General features: G+C 52.5%; 2 protein-coding genes across 14 annotated transcripts in view; one reads left to right on the top strand and one right to left on the bottom strand.

Moving 5' to 3' along the window:
* LOC309607453 (guanylyl cyclase-activating protein 1) overlaps positions 1-6,721 on the bottom strand; it is a 40,290-nt gene extending 33,569 nt beyond the window's left edge. The window contains exon 1 of the mRNA XM_082346006.1: positions 6,647-6,721. The gene's annotated coding sequence lies outside the window, so the exon portion shown is untranslated. The remainder of the gene's footprint in view (positions 1-6,646) is intronic.
* Positions 6,722-6,962: 241 nt separating this feature from the next.
* The window catches only part of LOC309607436 (uncharacterized protein C6orf132), a gene marked incomplete at its 5' end in the record, with an annotated part of 42,322 nt that continues 24,778 nt past the window's right edge, over positions 6,963-24,506 (top strand). For 6 of the 13 annotated variants that reach the window (XR_014232401.1, XR_014232402.1, XM_082345940.1 and 3 more), the window contains 2 exons: positions 7,029-7,425; positions 16,834-16,940. Coding sequence is in view for 11 of the 13 variants with exons in the window: in XM_082345940.1 (XP_082202066.1) it covers positions 7,281-7,425; positions 16,834-16,940 (252 nt within the window). Of the gene's footprint in view, positions 7,426-16,833; positions 16,941-24,506 lie in introns of all 13 variants that reach the window. The other 7 variants (XM_082345938.1, XM_082345937.1, XM_082345933.1 and 4 more) reach the window with 2 other exon arrangements.

Raw genomic sequence — 24,506 nt, 5'->3', positions numbered from 1 at the left:
TTGACTGGTCATAGAGTATGAGTAGATGTCATTTGAAATCTTCTTTTCTCCATCCATAAAATGGGTGTATTGCCCCTTCCTTGCAGGGCTGACTTGATGGTAGTGGGTTAATGCACATAATCCACTCGGCCCCCATGTCTGACACAGAAAAGATGCTCAGTGAATGGCAGATGCAGCTGCTGTTCCTTCCAGGTCTCAGGGAGAGAGAGAGACACACACACACAGAGAGAGAGACACAGAGAGAGAGAGAGAGACAAGCTGGACCCAGGAGAGGTTGCATGGAAACGCACCCAGGGCTCAAAGTCCCCGTTCAAGTGTTAGTCTCCAGAACACGTGAGAAGTGTTGCGGGGCTGTGCTGATTCCTAGAGGGTAGGGACTGATCTTGAAGGCTAGACCTCCCACACCAGAGCACAGGTCTGGTGCAGAGGAGACGGCCATGCCCAGGAAATGCTTCCTGTATCCCAGTGCTCACCTCGCTTTCCTCAGAGACCCCCTGTACAGGAGGGCCAGACAGCCTCATATGCTGTTCTGCCCCTGCTCTGCAAGCCAATGAGCACTTTAACGAGATGAGAAACTACACCTGAGCATTGGAGTCTGCCATCCCATTTTACAGATGGAGAGACTGAGGCTCAGGAAGGCTCCATGGTCTCACGGGAGGTTAGTGGCAGAAGAGCCACTAGACTCCACATCTCCACACACCACCACCACCCCCATCCAGTGTTCTTTTAAAAAAGAACATGTATTCCGTGCTAAATTATGTTCTTTATTATTTGTAGAATTTTAAGTTAAAACAAATGATCTACCAACAGAGCACATTACTGAAAAGTAAAAATCCCACATGTAGTCCTGGCATTCCCCCTGAGCCATCTCCAAGGTCTTGTTTCCTGCTAACCCCTGGCCATTCACAAATACACTTTATCTACCTGTAGTCACAATCTACATGAAATTTTGTTTTTTGCTTTTGTACTTAACAATCTTTTTTTTTTAACATAGACACATGATTTCAGATGGTGCGATGTGTTTTACAATGGGATGTTTTTGTCTGGCCTTCGAGGTAACCTTGTAGACACCTGCCCCACCCTGTCTCCTGGGCCTCGGTGTAATTTTCCTTCTTGAGGTTCTTTGTAGAATTGGTACTGCTCTTGTGCAGCCTCTCAGGGCCTCTGTTCTGTCTTTGCTATTCTCTGTTTAGCACCTCCATGCCCAAAGTCAGGGTAGGGAACCGGGGCAGGAGCACGTAGGTACTAAGTAATCATCATGAGTCAAGACTCTCTGCTGGGTATCTTAACCCTTTATCTCGTTGAATCTCATAAAAACCTACATTAATAGCCCGTTTTACAGATGAACAAACTGAGGCTCAGAGAGGGAGGTGGTAACTCAGCCAAGGTCACACCCTTGCTAAACAGCACGGTCAGGATTCAAACCTATTCCCCAGCAAGGGTCTTTCCCACTATGCCATGGTCCCATCCACAGAGCCCACGGTTACAAAGGGAAATGAGTCTCTCCCCAGCACCCCGAACACACCACTCCCTACCCAGGGCTGGGCCTTGGATCCTCACACTCTTAGGCACCAGGTAATGACCCTGACCCCCTTCTCAGGATGTAGGATTCCACACCAGCCAGACTTTCTCTCAGCCTGATCACATCTCCTGGCACCTGCCCAGCCCAGAGGAGGGCCGAGGTTGGGGGGATTGAAGCCCACCCTGCCCTGCAGGCTGAAGGGAACATTTTCAGGGGCTGGTCTGGTAGAAGGTGTCTCCAGCCTGGAACACGGGGCTGGACAAGGTGAGCTGCAGCTCAGTGGCATGTGGGAGTTGGCATGACGGGAGTTTTGACTTTTGCCCCTGCAGAGCTAGCCACAGAGACCTGGGTCGGGGAATGAGGTGACTCTCAGGGTCTCTCAGCCTGCCTTCCCCCGCCCCCCCCGCTCAGAGTGCACTCCCCCAGACAGGAGTGTTTGGCTTTGTTGGAGGAGAGACCTGACAGCTCTGACAAAGGCCTGGCTGGGTCTCTGGGGAGACTGCACCTGCCAGGCCCTCATCCCACCCCCCATTCCAGAACCGGCCAGTAAAGTTGGTTCTTGGAGGTGACTAAGTCATTGCTGAGCCGAGATTTAATTACAGGATTGGGCTTTTGGCTGTTTCGACGGGAGCCTGTTATTTGGTGGTTTCTTTTCCTGGGGGAGCAGGTGTGAGGTGTTGTCATTAGATGGAGCGGGGCTACAGTGGTCTGGGGGGCTGAGCTGGACAGAGAATCAGGCCTCAAGCCTGCTCCAGAGAACTCAGCCTCCAAAGCTGCCAGAAACTGCCCACCCCTCATGCACCAACATGGGAGTGGAATCTGGGTGAAATGGGTGGTGTAAGGGCAGAGAGAGCCCTGCTGTCCAGACTCAGCAGCCTCAAACCCTTCTGGTGTTCATGGGTCACTCTCGTTCCCCCCTTTCCTCCATCCCCAACCAAAACTAACCCCAAAAGCAAGGGGACCAGAAGGAGGAGAAATGAACAAACACTTGAGGAGTGGCCCCTGGGTGCCAGGCCCTGTGCTGGCTCTTCACATCCTTCATCCTATTTAATCTTCTTAACAACCCTCAGACGGGGGTACTGTTATTACTCCCATGTTACAGACGAGGAAACGGGCTCAGAGTTCTCGCTGTTGTCGTTTTTTCTACTTCCCTATATGCAAGCTGTTTACCAAGCCCTTCCTTTCTTCCTAAGAAATGTCTCACAAACTAACAACTTTACTTTTTCTTTCTACCACCAGCACGCGTGTCCATATCCCCTCCTGCTTGTATCAATACCAACTGTTTAACCAATGAACCAATCAATTACGCAGCCTCTCTTAGCCCCTCAGCCTACACTTTCTCCTTCTCCTGGCCCTTCATCCAGCTGCTAGATGATCCTTATACACAGCTGTTACCACCAGTCACCCTTGCCTGCTGCGTTGCCTGGTAACCACTGACTCTAGGCCTGAGCTTCTCAAACCTTAACATGCTCTTGAATCACCTGGGGGTCTTGTTAAAATACAGATCCTCTGCTGGGTACCTTAATGCAACAGCTCACTGAATCTCACAATGGCCTTAAATTAATAGCCGGTTTTACAGAAGAACAAGCGGAGACCCAGAGAGGTTGCCCAACGTCTGGAATGGAGCCAGAGATCCTACATTTCTAGTAAGATCCCAGATGATGTAGAGGCTGCTGGTTCGTGGTGGTCCACACTTCTAGACTAAACTCTCCTGCTGAGTTATTTTTATCTTTAATTTTTAAACAGCAAATATATTTACCATGGTTTGAAAATTAGAAACTATAAAAAGGTGTTCAGTGAAAAGTCTCCCTCCCACTCCATTTGCCCAGTTCCCCCCACTTCCCCCCAGTAACTACTTTTACTAGTTTCTTATGTGTCTTTCCATAGTTTCTCTGTGCCAATACAAGCAAATATGATCATACTTATCCTGCCCCAAATGGTAACACACACACACACACACACACACACACACACACACACACACGGTTTTGTCAACAGTTTATCAGTTTATCTTGTAGATAACTGGACACAGTCGGCTGACTCATTCATTTTTAGACTTGCATTATTATTCCATTGTGTGAATATGCCATAATTCATTTAACCAGTCATTGTTAGCTGGACAATCTGGGTTGTTTCCAATGTTACCAGTTGGCCTTTTTAAGCCCATCATACCCTGGCCAATCTTGCTGTGACCTCCCTTCCAACCCCCAATTCCCAGCTCCACCATCCTAAGCCCCTGCAAAGGTCTTTGCTCCTCCCACATGCCCCCCCCCCACGCCCCGATCCTCCAGACCACCCTGACTGCTCCTCCTCTGAGCCTCTGTTAATTCCATTGTTAGTCTCCCCCTCATCATTTACCTCCCCACCCTTCATCTCTCCATGTGTCTCTCCCTGTCTCCCCAAACAGACTAAAGCAACTTGAACTCAGGAACCATGTCTTTGATTTCTCTGGATCCTTCACAGCCCAGAGCTGAGCACACAGCGGTTCTCAAGAATATTAGTTATATGGTGGAAGTTGTACATGAATGGAGCCAATGGATGGTGGCTCTGCTGGGGATGGTTCAGGGTGTAAGAGCCCAGGAGCAACCCAAGGTTGGAGGGGCCTCGTACCTCAGAGGTCTCCAAGAAGGAAGCCCCTATCTCATGCCTGAGTGTCTAGAGCACTTGGGTGGGTTGTGATGATGTCCAGGGTGTGATGGGGCATCTGGGGTCCCCTTGTGCCCTTCCTGTGTGGACAGTGGGAGGAGCCATGATGTGGAGATGGGGCGTGGAGGGACAGATCATATGGGTATGTGTGGATGCCCTAGAATGGGCTCCTTCTGGTCTCTATTAACATCTTTGTCATCCTTCACAGGCCAGCTCACATCTCAATTCTTCCAAGAAGCCTTCCTGGCCTTCTCCAGCCCACGCTGACCTCCCCTCCTCTGAATTCCTGTTGTGTATGTATTAGTGACAGCAGTCACTGTTCTGTACTTGGTCATCATGCTCTGCCACCTTGAATCATGTAAACCCAGCTTCCTGATTAGACCCCAAGATCCTCCATGGTAGAAATAAGACTTCTATAATTCTCTTCTATCCCCAGTTATCACAAACCCTGAGCACGGCACCAGGCAACTGGGACAGCCTCCACAAATACTCCTTGAATGAACAGGAATTGGTTCCAGGAGTGCCATGGGAGTGGGTGGGATAGGACAAGGTTGAGCACAGGTGTGTCACCACCCAAGAACATTTGGGAAACACGAGTGTTTTTAAAGATGCTCTGTCCCCCAATCTGTTCCTCAGTCCCTCCCCTCCTGGTGGGAAAACAATGACCTCACAGCCTTGAGGGCCCTTCTCATCCTGTCCCTTGACACTGGGGGGACTTTTCAAAAATGTTACTGTCATGAAAAACAAACAAAAGCAGGGGACTGCCCTAAATTAAGAGATTAAAGGAACATGACGAGCAAATGCAATGTGTGAACCTTGATTAGACTGTGGACTGGAAAAAAATCAAAAACTAAAATGACATCTTGGGGGGATAATTGGGAAATTTTTAATGTGGAGTATATTTCAGATGTTAATAGTCTATCGATCTTAAATCTCTTGAGTGTGGTAACTGTATTGAGGTCATTTAGGAGAATGTCCTTATGCTTAGGCAATGGATACTGAAGTAGTGGTGGGTGTGGGGAGATGTGCCATGATATCCACACCTTTCAACTGTCAGTAAAAAGAAAATGAAAAATGTGTGTGTGTGTGTGTGTGTGAGTACAGGTGGTCATTTTACTAGTCTTTCAGATTTTTCAAGATGAAAAGTTGAAGGGAAAATATCTGGTACAAAGAGCAGTGCCACCTCAACTGTCTGGGAGAAAGAGGAGGAGAAATGCAGCAGGGGTTCTGATTGGGTAGCTCAGGGGAAACACTCTATCTGTGACTTGATCCCCCCCCACCCAGCCTTCCACCCCGGCTGCCCAGAAAGCATCCAAATCTAACCCCTTGGACTGACTCTCCCCTACTCTCTGCATCTTTCACACAGTCTCCCAGGTCCTCATCTGATGGGACCTCCCCTGGTGGACAGCCACCCCCAGCCTAGCTAGTATAGAACTTGAAGCAACTTAAAGGTTCACAGCTCGTCTCCCTGGAGAATGAACTGAACCTCTGTGGGCTTGACCCACCTGGAGTTTTTAGAAATTACATTCACTTAGAGGATGAAAGGGACCCCTTATACGCTGTTGGTGGGAATGTAAACTGGTGCAGCCACTATGGAAAACAGTATGGAGGGTCCTCAAAAAAATAAAAATAGAACTGCTATATGATCCAGCAATTCCACTCCTGGGTATATATCCGAAGAAAATGAAAAAACTAATTCAAAATATACATGCACCCCAATGTTCACAGCAGCATTATTTACAATAGCCAAGATATGGAGGCAAGCTAAGTGTCTATCAACAGATGAATGGATACAGAAGATATTTCATTTATATGTATACAGATAAATGTGTATACACACACACACACATACCCCAATGGAATACTACTAGGCCATAAAAAGAATGAAATCCTACCATCTGCAACAACATGGATGGACCTAGAGGGTATTATTCTTATTAAAATAAGTCAGACAGAGAAAGCAAATACTGAATGCTATCATTTATTTGTGGAATCTAAAAAATAAACCGAATGAATATAAAACAACAGAAACAGACTCACAGATATAGAGAACAAACTAGTGGAGGTGGGGAGAAGGAAGGAAAGAAGGACAAAATAGGGGTAGAGAATTAAGAGGCACAAACTACTATGTATAAAATAAATAAGCTACAAGGACATATTGTACAGCACAGGGAATATAGCCAATATTTTATGATAACTATAAATGGTATATAATCTATAAAAATATTAAATCACTATGTTGTACACCTGAAACTAATATAATGTTGTAATTCAACTATATTTCAGTTAAAAATATATATTCACTTAGCGTCACAGAAAAAAGAAAAAGAAAAGGAATTTGGTGTTTAAAAAAAAATTCCAGGATTTAGTCATCCTACATGTTCTTTGGAGCTCTGTCAATGAGGATATTTTCCGCCCTAGTCATCAGATCGGGACACTAGTTTTTGCTTTTTTAGTTTTTTTATTTATTGCTTTTACCTTTTTTTCTTATGGGCATTGCCTTACAGGCATGGAAGATTCCTGGCCCGCATTTCTGAGGGCCCCTAGAACCCTTCAGCGCGCGCGCTGTTGCCGGCCACTTCCCCAGTGCTGGGCGCAAGAGTCGTTTCCAAAGTTCCGGATCGACCTGGTCACGCACCTCCTGAGAAGCTGAGAACTGGCCTGCGCCCTCCCTTCCCGGGGGGACGAGGGGTGGAGGAGGGGGGCCGGGAGGCGACCCGAGGGAGGGGGCGGGTCGTCTCCGCGGCTGGGCGTGGGCTGGGCGAGGTCCCGGGCCCACCGGGCCCCGCCAACAATGGCCAGTTGTGGAAGGAGGCGGCAGGAATGCGGCCGGGGGAGTCGGGCGGCGGGGCGGCGGGGCGGCGACGGCGGCGGCGGCGGCGGCCGCTGGGCGGGGCCAGGTCGCAGCCGCAGCCTCTTACCTGTCCAGGTAGCTCGCATTTCCCGGCGAGCGGCGGTGCCCGCAGCACCTGTCTCCCGGTGCGCGGGCGGGGAGGACGGCGCGGGGCATGGCCTGGTAGAGGCCCCTGGGGAGACGGTGAGGAGTCCAGTCCGGAGCAGGGCAGGAGGCGGAGGGACGGTCCTCCCCGGCGCCTGCTCGGCCGGCGGCAGCATGAAAAAGAACCAGACGGTGCAGGGCACCTTCAGCAAACTCTTCGGCAAGAAGCACGCCAACCCTCCCGCCACCTCCCTCTACGCCACCAACCCCCCCTGGATTTTCACCCAGGAGGCCCCGGAGGAGGGGACCCGGCACTTCGGTGAGTGCGCCCGGGAGCCGGAGGGCGCAGGGCTGCCGGGCGGTTCCCCCACCCCGGGGGCGGCCTCCCTCCCGGGACTCCGGGCGATCGGCGGCCTCGAGGGCGGGAGACGCGGCAGCGCAGAGGGGAAGGAACGCGTTTGAACCTGCGTGCTGGCCGGGCAGGAGCCTCCGGCGAGAGAGGTGTCTCCGGGAAAGGGAAGGAGGGGCCCCTCTCCACAGCGAGGTCGGAGGCCTTTGCGGGGGTCCCCGCATCTTATCTTAGTCTCTCTTCCGAGGTGTTTATTTTCCCTTCTCTGTGGAAGTTATGTTTGCGTTATTGTTGCCAGAAAGGCTTCCCGCGGTTTGCAGTGCCCTCCCTCACCCTTCCCCCAGAAGTACTGTTGAGTACAGAGTGTTCCCCTGGATCTGAGGACTTGGGGGTGGTCCTTTCAACCCCCCACTCTTTCCGCTTCCTCCGTCCCCCCACCCCCAGTTCCCAGCCGCATTTCTCCTGGCCCGGGGTCACAGGCAGAGAGGGAGCTGCTATCTGCGCGCCCACACACTTGGCTCTGCCCTGGGGAGGCCCAGGAAAAATCCACAGGAGCCACTGCTAGCAGGATACCAGCCTGTGCCAGACACCAAGTCACTGACCGGGGTCACAGGCTCTCGCCAGGTCAAGCTGGGGCCTGGGTTGCCTATGAGCTCAGAGGAAGAAGCCCCAGACCCGACAGGGGAGGCTGAGGAAGCCCCTCCTGACTGCCAGCTGCCCCTGGCCCCTGAATCAGGGTGGTGTGTCTGCAGGCATCTGTAAACACCATGCCCACCCTGCCTTTGGGTTCTGCCTGTGGGTCACCTTATCACTGCATCTTTCTGCAGTTTGTACCCTATATAACTGAGGGGGAATCCAGGGGGTGGGGACAGGAATTCACTTCTTGTGTGTGATCTGAGCTTCTGGGCCCAAGGAGGGTCACCCATCACTGCTTTACCTCACCTGCTTTCATTGTCACCCCATTACCTTCACTGACCTTTATGGCCACTGTGTGGGGACCCACAGAGGATGTTACAGCCTCAACCCCTGCTATTGGATTCACTTCAGCACCCAAGTTGTCACAGTTGGGACACAAGGCACCATGACAGGAGCAGGGCAAACAAGACGTTGCCTCTCTCTGGCCCAAGGATCTCAGACCAGCTGGTGAACAGAGCTGACCGAATGCTGTTTAGCCCTTTCTGAGTCTTTGCTATAAAAGAGTAAGTGCAAAAGGAACAGAGAGAGATGACCTCTGATTGGAACTAGCATGCAAGCTGAGAGGGAAGGGCATCCAGCATTTCGAGAGCAAACAGCAGGAGCAAAGCCTACGAGGGCCAGGGTGGCTTGGAGGCAGGGTTTAGGAACTTAACAAACACACACGTCCTGCCAAGTACAACTCTGTGAGGCCTAAATGCCTCTCCTCGCCTGGGTCCCAAACATTTATTGACCCCTGCTTAGGTGCAAGGTACCGTTCTAAAGTCCTTGTGTTGTTGACTTGTTGAATCCTAGCCTATGATCCTGTTTGACAGATGAGGCAACCAAGGCACAGCGAGGTTAAGTAACATGCCCAAGATCACACAGCTTTAAATGACAGAGCCAGGGTTTTCTCAAGTGTACAGTTCACTGATTTTTTTAGTAGACTTATCAAGTTGTGTAACCGTCAGTGCAATTCAGTTTTGGGACATTGCCATTACCCCACAGTTTGCCTCATGAGGCACAGCCAATATTTGAACCCAGGCAGTGTGGCTCCAGAGACCACACTCTTAGCCGGCTTGCAGAGTGGACTTTGTGGAAGGTAATCAAGGGTGAATTTGACTGGAGGGGCATCTGCTTGAGAACACCTCCCCCTCACCCCCCCACAACTCCTTCCCCAAGGGGAATGCCTTACACACTTGTGTACATTTTTGCCTTACATACTTCTCTACATTTTTGCCTGCACTGAACAGACTGCAGGTGGGGTTCAGTCCCTCCAGTAGAGAAATGCAGGCATGGTGCCCTGTCACCTCTAGCCAACTGCTGCCTCCACCAGCAGGGCTGGAGCTCAGGGAGGCACCTCCTCCCGTTCCCCGGGGCAGGGCTGGGTCTCCATCTGACTCAGCCTGGTTGCACCACATGGAGGGGTGGGAAGCAATGTGCACCCAGCAGGATGGCTCTCCAGTGTTTCTGGGGTGTTCCTCAGGGCGCCAGTGGGGGTAGCAGAGGTCTTCCTGCTGAACAGGACATGTGCTCGGAGTTGGGGAGGGGAAGGACCAGTGTTGGGGATTCTGGGATGTGATGAAGATCCCAGACCTGTTTTGGAGTCCACCTCTGTCAATAAGTGGGGGCCTAGCCACTCTCTGGGCCTCAGTTTTTTTCTTCTGTTCAATGGGGCTGGTGTCCAGACTGCTTACAGAATGACTGCTTGAGGTTGGTATATGGCAGTGCTTTGAAGAGCATTAAAAGGAAAAACACTAAAACAAGGATTGGCAAATTATAGCCCATGGCCTGTTTTTGTAAATAAAGTTTTATTAGAACACAGCCAGCCATGCCCATCATTTGCATATCGTCTGCGGTTGCTTTCATGCTACTAAGGGCAGAGTTGAGTCACGGCAGCAGAGACAGTATGGTTCACAAAGCCAAAAATATTTACTAGCTGGCCCTTTACAGAACAAATCTGTCAACTCCTGCATGATTTATTATTATCAGGGCATTTCCAACTCTGAGCACTTCCTGCTTCAGTTCCTGTAGCTGAGGCATGTAGAGGCCATGATAAGATCTCAAAGGGGTTGGGATTAGAGTTTCATAGGGTCCCTGAGTCTGTGACATTCTCTGAGATGCTGGCGGTATCCAGCCCTTTGAGAATAGCCGGTAGGATGGAGGGGGAAGAATCAGTGTGGGAGTGTGTAAGGGAATTAAGGAGTAACCACTTGCTCTGTGGCTACAGTCGTAAAAATCTGTTTGCACAAGGGTAGGCTGGGTGCAGCAGGTAAAATGCAAACAGTCATGTGAAGGTGGTGACAGGTAAATTTTTCTTTACAGGATTTCCCTAACATTTATCCAGTAACTATTAGAAGGGCTTCACTTAATGCGATTGCAATCCTAATTAAGCCTCCTGGAAGCCCACACAAGGGTCTTAAAAGGCTGCACAATTGCTTTTAAAGTACGTGAGAAAGCAGAGATGTAGATCTTTGCAAATCTCACGATAAGGGACTTGCTGCAGCCTGAGACAAGGCTGCCAGTCACTCAGGACTCCTCCCTTGCCTCTTGGATTAGTTGAGCCAAGCTTCTTTATCTACCACCACCCCACCCCACCAATAGGATGCCCTGATTGCTGGGGGCCCTTCTTTCTTGTTCCTCCAAAATGTAAATCACCTTCCTCCCAACCACCTAGAACACTTATTTAAAATGCAGATTCCAGGGGGCCCACCTGGGGTACATGAAGTCAGAATCACTGGACTAGGACCCAGATTCTGGACTTTTCACCAGCTCCTGGGTGATTCTTTTATATGGGAGTATTTGAGAATCCTGGGGTTTCCTTCCCCAGATGGAGCTGGGCCATTCTCTTTCCCCTGAGGACTTTTTGCAGTTCTAAATAAATGTATAGGGACTGTCACAGCTCCTTATCCAGGAGAACCCCAGTGCTCCCTAAGGTGGCTACTGGTTCTGGTATTCCTGCTCCTGGGGTCCCCTGACCTGGTGTCTCAGGCCAGGCTAACAGGTAGGAAGCCATGAACCCCAGGGGCTGAGCACATATTTCTGGCCAGGGACAGGCTGGCACCAGCCTACCGAAAGGAAAGCTGACCTGTCCGTGGCAGGGGTGTGAAGGAGATTTTTGTTTACTCCTGTCCCCTGGAGGTGTGCTGTGGTTTGCTTGCAGCTCAGCACACACACACACACACACACACACACACACCCTCTCTACTGCCCCATTATATAAGCTCCTCTTGTTCCTGTAGTTCAGCTCAGAAAGCCAGGCCCTCCCTTGACCACTGCAGACTGTCTACAGGGTGCCCTTTCTCTCCCAGCCAATAAATTAATAACAATAATAACATCATCATGATTATTATCAGTTATTTATTGAAACAGGCACTATACTAAAAACTATGTTTTCTCAATTGAGGAAACACTCAGAGGTTCAGATAGGTTGAATGACTCAAAGGCATTTCAGCTCAAGGCAGCTCAAAAATTAAAGTGCATCCAATCATCCGGGACCTTGTTAAGATCAGATTCAGATGCACTTTGAGAAGTTCCCAGGTGAAGTCCGGCAGGTCTACAGGCCATACTTTGGGTAGCGTGTCCTAGCCTGGAAGCAGAGGGCCTATTTGCTGCGCTCCTCCCCCCTCCAGTACCCAACCCCAAGGCTCCTCCCGTTGTGCCCGCCCCCCACACTCTGTGGCTCCAGCCCAGCCCAGCCCAGTGCCACCTTCAGAGTCCCCTCTGCGCTTGGACAAAGGCCTCTCTCCGGCGCACCAGGTCAGACCTGCTGGAGCTTGCTGGGACAGACCAGCCTTTTCAGGTTCCTGTCATGTGGCCCTGTTAATTAGCAAGGAAGGGCCTCATCAGCCATTTGTGGGTTACATTCACCTGGGGCCCCCTGCTGCGTCCCTGAAAGGCTGGCCTTCCCCTAGTGGCCAAGGATCAGATACCCCACTTCAGTGGGGTAGAGGTGAGGGTCTGTTTTTGGGTTCTGGGTTACACTGGTCAAGGTAGCAAACTCTCCCAAGCTAGAACACCACCGCTTTTAAGCACCTGGAATTTGATGAAACCTGTGGCCAGTGCTCCTGGGGCCATTTGGGGGCTCCTGGCAATTTGGGACCCCACACCATTACCCCAGCCTTCCTCTCGCCTCTGCTGGCTTTTTTGTCTCCCTTGATTTTGGGAGGCTTCTCCCAAAGTGATCCCCATTTGACAGGTGGGGAAACCCAGCCTGAGTCCTCAGGTGCTACATGGAGGAGCTGGGGTGTGACCCCAGATCTGATTCCGAGATGCATTTGTCTCCTCTAGACCTCACCAACTTTCCAGTCTCACTCTGGAAGAACAGGAGACCAAGGAAAGAGATGTTGAATCCCTGTGTGATTTCCTTGCTGTCCTGGCTGTGACCAGAGGGAATTGGATTCTAGAGTCAGGTTGCCTGGGCTTGAATCCTGGCCCCTTTTACTCACCAGCTGTGGGACCTTGGGCAGGGGACTTAACCTCTCTGAGCCTCAGCTTCCTCATCTGCCGAATGAGGATAATAAGAGTACCTGCCGCACAGGTTTTTTTAAAAACAATTTTATTTATTTATTTATTTATTGACTGCGGTAGGTCTTCGTTGCAGTGCACGGGCTTCTCATTGTGGTGGCTTGTTGTAGAGCACGGGCTCTAGAGCACGGGCTCTAGAGCACACGGGCTTCAGTAGATGCGGCGTGTGGGCTCAGTAGTTGTGGCTCATGGGCTTAGTTGGTCCGCGGCATGTGGGATCTTCCCAGACCAGGGTTCGAACCCGTGTTCCCTGCATTGGCAGGCAAATTCTTAACCACTGCGCCACCAGGGAAGCCCTGCACAGGTTTGTGAAGGGGGATGTAAAGAGCACTTAAAATGGTGCCCAGCTCGTAATATGGGGTATCAGGTGTCAGACAGTTACATTTTTATCATTCATTTCCTCTCTAGTTTGGGCCTGTCTAGGATCTGGGGAAAGAGCTAAATAACTGTCCCAGAGCTCAGCCTCCATGGAGATCCATGGGCAGCTTTCGGGCTGGGGGAAGAAGAGCATTTTATCAGACTTTCAACCCTGACCTTTGTAAGTAAACGAATGCCAAAGACCCAATGAGAGGTTCCTCCTTTTGGGGAGAAGGAGAAAGGAAAGGCTGGAAGTGAGGCAGCCACTTGTGCCCAGCCCTCAGCTCCCCTAAAGCTGGCTGTTCTCCCCTCCACTTAACACACACACACACACACACACACACACACACACACACACACACACGCCCTGCCCCAGACTGAGAGAACCAGGTCAGCCTGTTCGGGGAGAGGCAGCAAGCCACGCGCCATGTGTAAGGCACCCCATTATTTGTGCCTGGAGCCCAGCACTGCAAGTTGGGGACCCCGTTTGAGCCCTGGCACCACCACCACTGCTCTGAGACCTTGGACCAGCCCCATCCGTTCTGGGCCTCAGTCTCCCCATCGGCAAAGAGGGCAACCCAAAGGGTCCAGACTCAGAGCTCTCCCTGACAAGAGGGCAAAGGGCCACCCGCCTCCCAGTGGCTTCCCCACCGTGGGTAGAGTTGTCCAGCCTCCTGTCTGTCTCCGGCTTCACCTCCTCACTGTCCATTCCTTCTTCAAGAGGCCCTCCTTTAATCTCTTCAATTGAGGAGGGGGCTGCTTCCCAGGAAGGCCCATTCTAGTATCCCTGACACTGATCCTAGCAGCATTCATTTACTTCCACAGGAAAATCCCCAAGGTTGGACTCTATTGTCTTTCTGTTTAGTTTTGGACCTTGACCGTGAGGCTCAGAAAGCCCCAGCCCTGACCTTGAACTCTTGGGGGACCCGGCTTATGGTAGTGGCCACACTTGCCTCACCTGCTGGTGTGCCTTGACCAACTGGGAACTGAGCCCAGGTATGAGGGGCCCAGGGAAAGTCTGTCAGGTTCTAGACACACCTCTTTTTTTTTTTTTTCTTGAAATAACATACGTTTATTATCTTACAGTTCTGTAGGTCAGAAGTCTGACACTGATCTCACTGGGCTAAGACGAAAGTGTCAGCAACACTGTGTTCTTTTCTGGAGGTTCTAGGGAAGAATGTTTTCTCGCCTTTTCCAGCTTCTAGAGGCTGCCTGCGCTCCCTGGCTCGTGGCCCCTTCCATCTTCAAAGCCGGCAGTGGCCAGCCGAGTCTTTCTCACATCACACCACTTTGACTCTGCTTCTCTCATCACATTTCCTTCCCCGACTCCCAGCCACACCTCTTAGAATGGGGAAATCAAATTGCATTTCCAAGAGGTGCCCCCTTGGGAGGGAGCCACCCAGGCCTTCCACTTCTGTCTCTACCACAGCTGCTCGCCTTACACAGGTATTCCAGAGAACAGTCGTATTCTTAGAAAGGGCTCCCCTGCTCAAAACAACCACAAACCAACTGAGACAACAGTGGCTCAGAATCAGGACTGAGTCATGGAATCTGTGAGGTGTGTAGAGTGGGTGCATGTGGGGGTCGGATGGCCCCGGCTCAGATCTGGCTCTGCCCTAACCGGTGTGGGCCTTGGGCAAGCTGCTTCACCTCCCACCCCTCCCCAGCACTGCTTCTTGGCTACAGCCAAGCCTCCCATACCCTCCAGTAGCACCCCTGCCCCTCACACCCCCATCCTCCCATCCACATCCTATAAATGGCGGGATCAGGATTCCCCACTTTGGGAGCAGTGTGTACAGTATAGTGGTTCAGAGGTCAGCCCTGGAGCAGAGACCCCGGCTTCACCACTTACTCTGAGGCTTTGGGCAAGTTATTAGATCTCTCTCTGTGCCTCAGTTTTCTCATCTGTAAAACGGGGATGGTGATCATACCAATTGCAAGGGGCTGTTTTGAGAATTAGATGAATTAATAATGTATAAGATGCTTAGAAGGGTGCCTGGCCCATTACAAGTGTTCAATAAATTCTACCTAGTCTTATATTATTACTGCTATTATAGTGATCAACTTGCCAGATTGCTTGCTTCTAAAACTCCTAGGCACACAATAAGAGTAACTATTCATATTGTGGTAACTCAGCTGCAGAAAGGATGCTCCCTAGACCCCAACACGGGTGCAGAGATTAAATAAAATAATGAGAGGGAAGGTCTGCTTGGAAGCATGCCTGTGTTAGTCCCCACCCCACCCCCAGTGTAACGTCTTGGTGATCAAAACAGCACTATCTAGAGAATGTCCCAGGAAATCCTGGTGTCAACACACAGATGCTTAGAAGCCAGTGAGAATTGGGTGGGTTTTAGTGGTAGCTGTTGGGGGTGTCTAGTTATTTCTACTTTTCTTGTTTCTGATTGTGCCAAGTCTGCCCTCTTACAACCCCCCTCTCCCTCCCCACCCACCCTCTGGCATCTTGGTCTCCAGCCTTAGGCATGGAGCCTGGCAGCCACCACTGGGGAATCGTGTTTGCCCAGAGTGGACGGGACGGGACGGGACGGGGCAGCGCTGGGAACTAGAATTTCCGGGGACATGGGGAAAACTCGCCATTTTGGCCCCTTTGAGAGGTGGAGAATCTGGAATGTGCCAGCCGACTCTCTGCCAGGTAGGGCAGCACATAAAGGACTCTGTGTCCTGTTTCTGGGGTGCTCCCCGGAGCCTCCATGTCACAGTCAAGGCCCTCTATGTGGGAATCTTTAAACTCTTGCACTTTTCTCCTAAAGTCATGTGCAAGAGGCAAAGTAACCACCATTCATCCAATGTTCCAGTTAGTAGGATTCTGGTTAGTTGGAATTTTGACCTTTCTCCTCTTTCCCCTCTGGCTATAGAGGAAGAGGAAGTCCCTCGGCCCCGGTAAATGGAGAAAGCCCTCCTTGCTCATGGCCCATGTAGTAGGAGGTCCACAGTGACCCCTGCCTCTCGGAGGTGACAGTGTGTGAAATTCTCATCAACGTGTGTTAAGAGTCATGAGGGAGATTTGTTGAGAAAATGATCTACAATAGTTCCCACTACTGTAGAAACAGCCCAGAGCACAGGTCCAGCAACTAGAGGAAGAGAAAGGTCCTATATTGTCTTCCTGCAGAGGACGGGACCACATTAACTGGCACTGTCATTGTTCCCATTGTACAGATGGGAAAACTGAGGCCCAGAGAGGTTAAGCCACATGGCGAGTCATTGGCAGAGCTGGGATTTGTACTAAGTCAGGTGGAGCCTACCGTCCTATTTCTTCTCTGTCCTCAAGGGCGCATCAGATGGAGCCATGCCCCCAACCATTGATGGTTTGGGAGCTAAAGAAATCTTGGGTTAGAGGAGTCCAGAAGGTGGGTGCTGGGCCACTGGGCGGCCTCATCTGCTCTGCTTGTTCCAGATTAGAAATTCAAACACTCAAGAGAAAAGCCAGCTTGTTTTCCTCCCTCTCTCAGAGATAAGCTTTAGCTGGGGCCTTGATCAAGCTCTCAGGGCCCCAAAAGGAGGGACTTGTTGTGGGAGTGAAGGCTCAGGACCTATATGGGGTGGATGAGGAGAAAGAGGACTGCTGGCGGCTGAAAGCCTCAGGAGACCCTAAGAAACCGCCCCTGGCGTCCCTCCCAATCCTGCTTCACTTGGTCCCAAAAGCACACGCCCCACCCGTAGGATCTTGTTATATAAGAGGTGCTGGGCTGGGTCCAGCAGGGGCCACTGCGTGGCCTGATTAAACTCAGTTTTCCTGATTAAACTCCATTGGCCCCTGTGCCTTTGATCTCCAGCTCATGGTCTCCCCTCACTTGTCTCCTCTAGACGGCATCTATTATGGAGACAACCGATTTGACACAGTGAGTGAGTCAGGAACCGCCACGCTGAAAGCTCGGCCAAGAGTCCGGCCCCTGCTGACCTTTCTTCCACTGGTGAGTACGGTTCTGCCCTGAGGTCTGTGGGTCTGCTCTGGATGGGCCACCTTGGCTGCCATAGAGGAGGGAGCCTCACCTGCCCTGGCCCAATTGGTCATCAGCCTCACCCTCTGTCCATTCCCTTCCTTCCTAATGCCAACCCAGGGTGGCTACTGGGAGGAGGCATGGCTCATGGCAGCAAGGCTGGGATTAGGGGTGTCAGTTCCTCTGAGTCGAAACCTAAGGAGAGGTTATGGGGAAGTTGCGTGCAGAGGCAATGCAGCAGTGGGTACCTCCAGCTCAGCAGGATTCATATTCCACAATCACCGATGGCTGACTGCTCTGTGCCAGGCCCTGCACTGGATGCTGGGATTCAGAGATGATTGAGCCAGCATTGCTCAAGGAACTCCCTGCTCAGTGCAGGGGATGAATCAGTAAACAGACTATTAGAACATAGGCCAGAGCAGGAGTATCCAATCCAGCTACAGGGCAGTGATCAAGGAAAGCTTCCTAGAAGAGGTGGCACCTGAACTGTCTCGAAGGTCAAATAGCAGTGACCCTTGGGAGAAGGGCATTTGGGACTGATTTGTTTGTGGGTCTGAAACTGCCAGAAACCAAAAACTCCCTTCTGGAACCTGTGGTTGGGCTTTTGTTCTCTAAAGGGAAAGACACTCAAAACAACTGCTCTGTGACTGGGTTTTCAGGGACAGCCTAGACCAGCGCCATCCAATAGAAATATAATGTGAGCCTCATGTGTAATTTTATAATTTCTAGTAGCTACATGATAAAGAGATAGGTAAAATTAGTCCAAAGATGATCATTTCAACATTTAATCAATGTAGAAAATACTGAGATATTTTACATTCTTTCTTTCATACTAAGTCTTCAAAATCTGGTGTGCCACATTTAGAGCACACATCCCACTTCTGACTAGCAACATTTCAAGGGCTCAATAGCCACTTGTGGCCAGTGGCTACCGTATGCGACAGCCCAGATTTAGAGCCTAAACTGTCAGCCTCATAAATTCCAGGTTCACTACTGTCTGTGAGACCTGGGTCCCGGTTGAGACAATACAGTCACTGGGGTCACAGCATCCCATACCTCCATGGGGCTCTGTTCTGCCTCGACTGACAAGGCACCTAATCCTGGTCTGAGTTCTCAGGGGCCCGTTAGACCTCACGACAGCCCATGCCTCAGTCCGGGGCACCCACAAGTTCTGTCCAGCACTGCCTAGCACAACCATCTCCCTCTCACCGTCACTGATTTTTTCTGGGTTGTCCAAGCTCACCAACCAGACCCCGAGATTCTTTGTGAGAGGGACTGAGTCTTACAGTCTCCTTGCTGCGACCCCAAGGCCTGTATGTGGAGGGCTGAGCACACAGACCTCTGGGAATACAACTTTAAGTAATTTATTTTCTGCTTACAAAAGCAATTCACGGACATCACAGATGAATAGAGAGGGTACACCACCACCAACAAAAAGTTATAAAGCAAATGAGTCCACCCCTAACTTTGTTTTCAGAGATGCATAGAACTGTTACAGGGTTATCACACCCATACATGCAGATGAAATAATTTTGAGATTTTTCTATCGCTGGAGGTGAATTCGATTCTCTCCCTTCACCTACTCCCAGCACACATACTAAGAACTACAGTGGTGGGCGCCCAGGGCTGACACACCAGTGCCTGTTCTGGTTGTTAAAATATTTAAATAAATGGCTGTTTCCCCCTGAGTGGCTCTTGCTGTCCTGGCTCCTCCCTCAGATCTGCACCAGCAAGTAAAGGGTTAATGCGGCACAGCTGAGTTTGTTCTGATGGGCCGGCATCCTGTATCCCTGCTCCCACCCACCCACCCACCCACCCACTTTGGGCCCCTTCAGTAATCAGTGTAGGTCCCTGCCTTTCTGCTCTCCTCCTTTCTGGCTTGGGTCCTCTGGTTTGGATCTGGTCTGGGCCAAGCAGAGCATGACTGGGGGTGCTGCACCGGGTTAGGGACTGCTGGCTGGTACTGGCTTGGGAGCAGTCCTTCCGGGCAAGCCTCAGACCCAGTCCCAGGAGATGGGGCTTCTCGCCACCAAACTCACGGCCCCTCACTGGTGAGGGCGAGGGAATGAACGCACTGTGAACCCACAACTTAAAGGGGCCTTGTCGGGTCCACACCAGCCTCACTTTACATTGGCAGGAACTGAACCCAGAAAGGGAAGGTCATTCCATGCCATCGGTGCCGGCTTGGTGGCTTGTGTGGACCTAGCCAGTGGCAGGGCCGTGCGATCGTGGCTAACACGTGGGGGGCACTTCCTGTGTGTCAGGCACCATCCCAAGTGCCTCGCATGTGTTAACAGAGTCGTTGGAGCCACCCTCTTGGGAAGATGCTGCTGTGAATCCCCATTTTACAGGTAGAGAAACTGAAGCACAGGACGGGGCAGTAACTTGCTTAAGGACAGGCAGCTCATAAGTGGCAGAGCTGGGATTTGTAGCCAGGCTCCAGGGTCCGAGTTCTATTCAGGCCGTCCTATCTTCCCCTCCACCCACGGCCTAGAAGCTTTTTTTCTTCCCTCCCAGCACGAGCCCGCAGCACCGCCTGCATCTCCCGTGTCTGCCTCTCTGAACCCCTGCCTGGCAGCCAGGGCTTTCTGGGCACCAGGGCTTTTGCCTCTGTAGGGTCATAGACCCCTTTGAGAGCATGAGGAGGCTATGAGGCACGTACACGTAATTTTGCTTACAACTCCAGCAGAGGGATCTCAGGCCCCTGGAAGCCCACCTATGATGCACCTTAAGATTAGGAACCCTGGGCATGGTGGCCCGTATCCCGGGGACATGTTTTACTCCTGATTCAGGTCGTAAGATCCAAAGCAGCCCCAATATCCTTCATCACCGGCGCCTGGGTTGAGGGGAGTCCGACTCCTCTCCCTTAGGCTCTGGGCTGGGTCCTTTGCTTTCTTCTAGCTGGGGCAGGAGGCCGGGAGAATGAAAGACAGGAGGACAGAACTGTGGGTTCACACACAGACACACGTGCGCACACCCTGACCCCCAACCCCACCGAGTTGGGGCAGGGGTGGGGAGCTGGGTCGAGGCCAAGCCCTGCCTGACACTGTCCTAACCAGCTGGGCCTTGCCCCTCCCTCTCCTCCCTTCCCACACTCAGGGGGCACCTCCCAGGCCAGGCCATGCTGGGGCAGGCGAGGCTCAAGGCGGCGATGCCCGTGACAGGCCCATGCTCTTCCTTGAGCGCCGTCCGGGCCAGGCCATCTTCTGGGAGCACTGTCGCTGTCAGTACCTCTCAGGAGCCCGCAGAGGGACTGGTGTGAGAGGGGAGGGCAAGATGAGGCAGAGAAGGGCCACAGCAGGTGCTTCTGGCCCCTTCCTGGAGCTTCGTTGCTCTGTTTGCGGTGAAAGTGCAGAGAACGAAGAAATACTTTTGCAGGCAGCCAGCAGCCAAAGGCCAATTATGAAAAGGACCTTGGGATCCCTCAGTGACTGGGATGGGATCTGGATTGATCCTCAGGTAACTGGCACCAGTGCCTGCTCTGCCACTGGGCTGCAGGGTGGCTGAGGGCCAGGCCCTTCCTCTCCCAGGGCCTCTGGCTCCTCACCCACCAGCGGGGGTTATACTGGATGGTCCACTAGGGTCTCCTCAGCTGTGACTTTCTGTGTTAAAATAACTTGCTAACGGAGGGGCAGGAGGTGGGGTCAGCTCCTTGGAGCCTCCCAGAGACTCCAGGCCCTCTGAAAAGGACGTGCTTCAGTCACCAGGGCCACCCCACTTCCTGCTCTGCAAGCTCCGAGGAACTGGATTAGAATCGCAAACTTCAGAGCTGGGGTAGGGGCGGACCTTGGTGCTCATCAGGATGAGAAAACTGAGGCCCAGGGAGGGGACGGTCCTGCCCAGGCCACACAGCTCAATGGAGGTGGAGACAGGACCCAAGCCCAGGTCTCCTTCTCTCGATCCAGTCCTGTCTACACCACGTGGGCCTGGGCTGAGTCGGGGAAGGCTCCTTTCTCCCCACTTCCTTCTACCTCCAAGGGGAAGCTCAGCCCAGAGCTCAAGCCAGAGCCTGTCCCTAGCTTTTGAGAGCTGAGCTGGTGGAACAACTGGTGGAGGAAAGGTCGTACTTTTCTCTGGGGCTGCCTCTTGCCCTACCCTACTCTGAACCCAGCCATCTCCAGGGCGATGCATATGAGGAATTAAAAATTAAATGCCAACGTGGCGAATATGGGGAAACTGGCTGGACAGGTCCCCTGGGCTGCCCCAGGCGGTGAGAGCTCCCTGGGTCACCCCACCCTCTGAGTCAGGCAGGCCTGGCGGTGCCTGGGGAGGTGTCAGCCTGGGTTCCGGGCAGGAAGCCTGACTGTTCTGGACCCTGCCCTCTGTGAAACGCAGAGATGCAGCCCGAGTCAGCCGGATTTCTCCTTCCCACTTTTCCACTCCATCCCCCCGCCGTGGGAGCTCATCTCTGAACTCAAGGCCCAGGCTCCCTTTGGGGTTGGGGTTTGAGCTCCTTAGGGTGAGCTGGGAAGGGCAGTCCTTATTGGCTTTCGAGTGATTCACGTGGCTGACGTTAGCTGGGAGGGCTGTCAGGTGGGGGAAGCTCCATGCGTTCCTGGGGGGTGGGTGTCAGAAGCTTGCAGCCAGTGTACGGATGGAGCACCCTCTCCCCACCGTAGCCACCCCCGCCTCTGCCCACCTGGCTCCTCCTCCACGGTGGCGGTCTCAGCCTGAACCTCCAAAGCTCCACCCACACCCTTATCCTTATCCACACATGGCCACCCCTTGGGCTCAGGGATGTGCACCCCCAGCTTGGGCTGCCCTCAGAAGGACTGACCGGGAAGGAAGCTCTAGAAATGGGCTCAGGGCCATTTAAATGGGGGATTCTAGGGACCTTGGTGCCTGGAGCAGGGTCAAGAACGGGGTGTTGTGGGCTCTTAGGGCATGTCCCTTTCTTTGATCCCATGGACTCCTTGCCCTAAAGGGAACCAGAGCAGGGCCCTCTGTAGCTCAGAGTCCAGGGCAGGACCCTGAAACGAGGGTCTAAGAGCAATTCTGGGATGGCAGACTGGTCCAGAGGAAGACGGCCTTGTTGGTGGAATTCTCTGTTCCCCAGGAAGGGGGTGTGAGCTGTGGCAGAGGGTGGAGGGCAGGGCGGGGAAGTAATGGGGCTCTTTTTTTTAATGCTCACTGGTTCCCAGCTTCAGAGAAGCTGCTGTGTGGGGAACACACCCCGCACCCTCACGCTGCCCCGCAAAGCCAGGAAACAACTAACCTGCTGGGCTTCACCCAGTTGGGGACGTTGGGTGCCTGGAGGGGTTTCCTGTAGCTCTCACTCTGGGGGCCTGTCCCCCTGCTCCGCAGCCTACAGCAGTGTCCCCAGCCGTGCCTGGCTCTGACTCTGACTCAGAGTCATCTCCCTCACCCCCTGCAGCTCCACACCTCACCCTGAGGTGCCCCAGCAAGGCTACTGGAGGAATCTGGTGAGGAAGTTTGCATTCCACAATGTGTCACTAAGGCACTGAGCTGGCCTGTGTCCAAGGTCAACCGTGTGTGGCCCATTGGCCAAGCCCCTGGTGACCCACCCTTGGGGGTTGCCTGGGTTCTAAGGAATCCTAGGCATGAGGATGTGTATGTCCCAGGCCAAGGGAGGCCAAGGGGGCAGGGCTGGGCCCATCGGTGGGGTAAGGCTGTCCCCTGAGCCCTTGGTGGTGCAGCAGGGGGCTAGCAATGGGCTCTGACGCCCTGTAACATTAAAGGGGAGACAACCTCATCCTGAATAGTGAATGCTTTCCTCCCTTCCTCCTTCCTCCTTTCCTTCCTCCTTCTCTTCAACTCTGAAATGTCTGTGGTTGAAAGGGCAGTAGGAGATTCCCAGCTACCTGACCCTGACTACAGGGAAGCACCCATGTATCTCTTCAGGTCCAGCCGGGCAGACACATCCCGGGAGCTGTGCCCAGGCAGAGTGTCCATGGACTCAGGCCACTGCTCACCTACTGAGCCTTGTTAGGACCTGAGGGCCAGGAGCCCGGGGAAATGCCCTTCCTTGAGTGCTTCTCTGCACGATCTCTTTAGGTGTGGGGTGTCACAACAAACCTAAGGGAGGTGGGATCAACCCCATCTTACAGATGAGAAAACTGAGCCTCAAAAGGCGAGAGAGGGGCACACTTCCTGACCACTGACCTTGTGTCCGATTCTGTCTTTGAGATGATGGAGTTGAATTAAGATTGCCAATCTGGGGACTTCCCTGGCTGTCCAGTGGTTAAGACTCTACATTTCCAGTTCAGGGGGCACAGGTTTGATCCCCTGTGTGGGAACTAAGATCCCACATGACGCGCGGTGTGGTCAAAAAAAAAAAAAAATTGCCAATCTGGTCTGCCTGCCTATAAAATCCATGCTCTTTCTTCTTGATTACAAGAATTTAAAAAAACCCCAAAACTATGTACTGTGTGCTTTTTTAAATTATGAAGGAAACAGAAGTTCATTGTGAAGAACTGAAAATAGAGGCAAGTATAAGGAAGAAAATATATCTAAATATTCTTGGAATGGCACTTCCGCCCCCAGCCTCCCTGCCAGCTAATCATTGCTGGGTGACTTTTCAATATACGAGGCTGTGATGGATTTTAAAGGGCTGCTTGACTGAGCTGGGGAGCTGGCTTGCATCCCTCTGTGAGGTGGATGAGGTGACCAGTGATCTTAGCTTCTGGGTGTTGTCCGGGTATGGGGACGCAGAAGGCCTGAGGCCCAGTTCCATGGGGAATGCCCCATCTGGCAGGGCCAGGGCTGGACTCTACCCCAGGCATTGAGCAAGGGCTGCTCTGTGGCAGCAGTGCCGGGAGTGGCCGTGGCCGTGGTCGGCTGCCTGTGGCTGAGGAAGGAGGCTCCAGTGGGCTGGCCCAGCAGAGGTGCTTAGATGCTCATTTGCATGTTCTCTGTCATTTCCATTGCCCACAGGTTGGCGCACCCCTCTCGATGTGGGGCTGCCATCGTCCAAGGGCCACACACTTCTCTCTCCTGAGTGTACTTGAGGCGCATGCCAACCCCTGCAGACAGCACCCTGGGGAGGGGGTGAAAATCTGTGATTTTCCCAGGGCAAGCTCGCTGAGTGTGGGGCAGCCCCCAGCTGACTGTGACAGTCACAGGCCCACGTCTGAGGCCACCAGTGACCTCAGGCCCAGCCCTGCACACTTGGCCTCACCCTGTGGCTCCTGGAAAAGCAGCTTCACAAACTCCTCCCTCCCCCTCTCCTCCTCCTCTACCCCCTCTTGCCCCTGTCCCCCAGAGAACTCTCTGGAGACAACGATGGAGGTCTGTCCCAACACCTTGTCATGGAGGGGTAGTCCCGAGTGTCCAGGCTGCCACCCACATGGCATAGGTGAGCCGAGCACAGACGGGACACCTTATGGGCCTGGGCTCATGGAACACCTTGCTTGAGGTGATCCTTAAAGAGCATTCACAGAAGAGGGAGGGAGGCCCTTTGTTCTGGGGTGGGGGGGTGGGGGGATGGCACCGGAACACAGGTTTTACACCTCTCTGTCCTGTGTTCTTTCTACCTCTCATTCACTCTTCTAGGAATTTTTTCACTCATCGAACACTCAT

Source organism: Balaenoptera borealis, assembly GCF_965194805.1.
Source record: "Balaenoptera borealis genome assembly, chromosome: 12".
In the NCBI taxonomy this organism is placed as follows: domain Eukaryota; kingdom Metazoa; phylum Chordata; class Mammalia; order Artiodactyla; family Balaenopteridae; genus Balaenoptera; species Balaenoptera borealis.
This window is presented reverse-complemented; position numbering and strand designations above follow the sequence as displayed.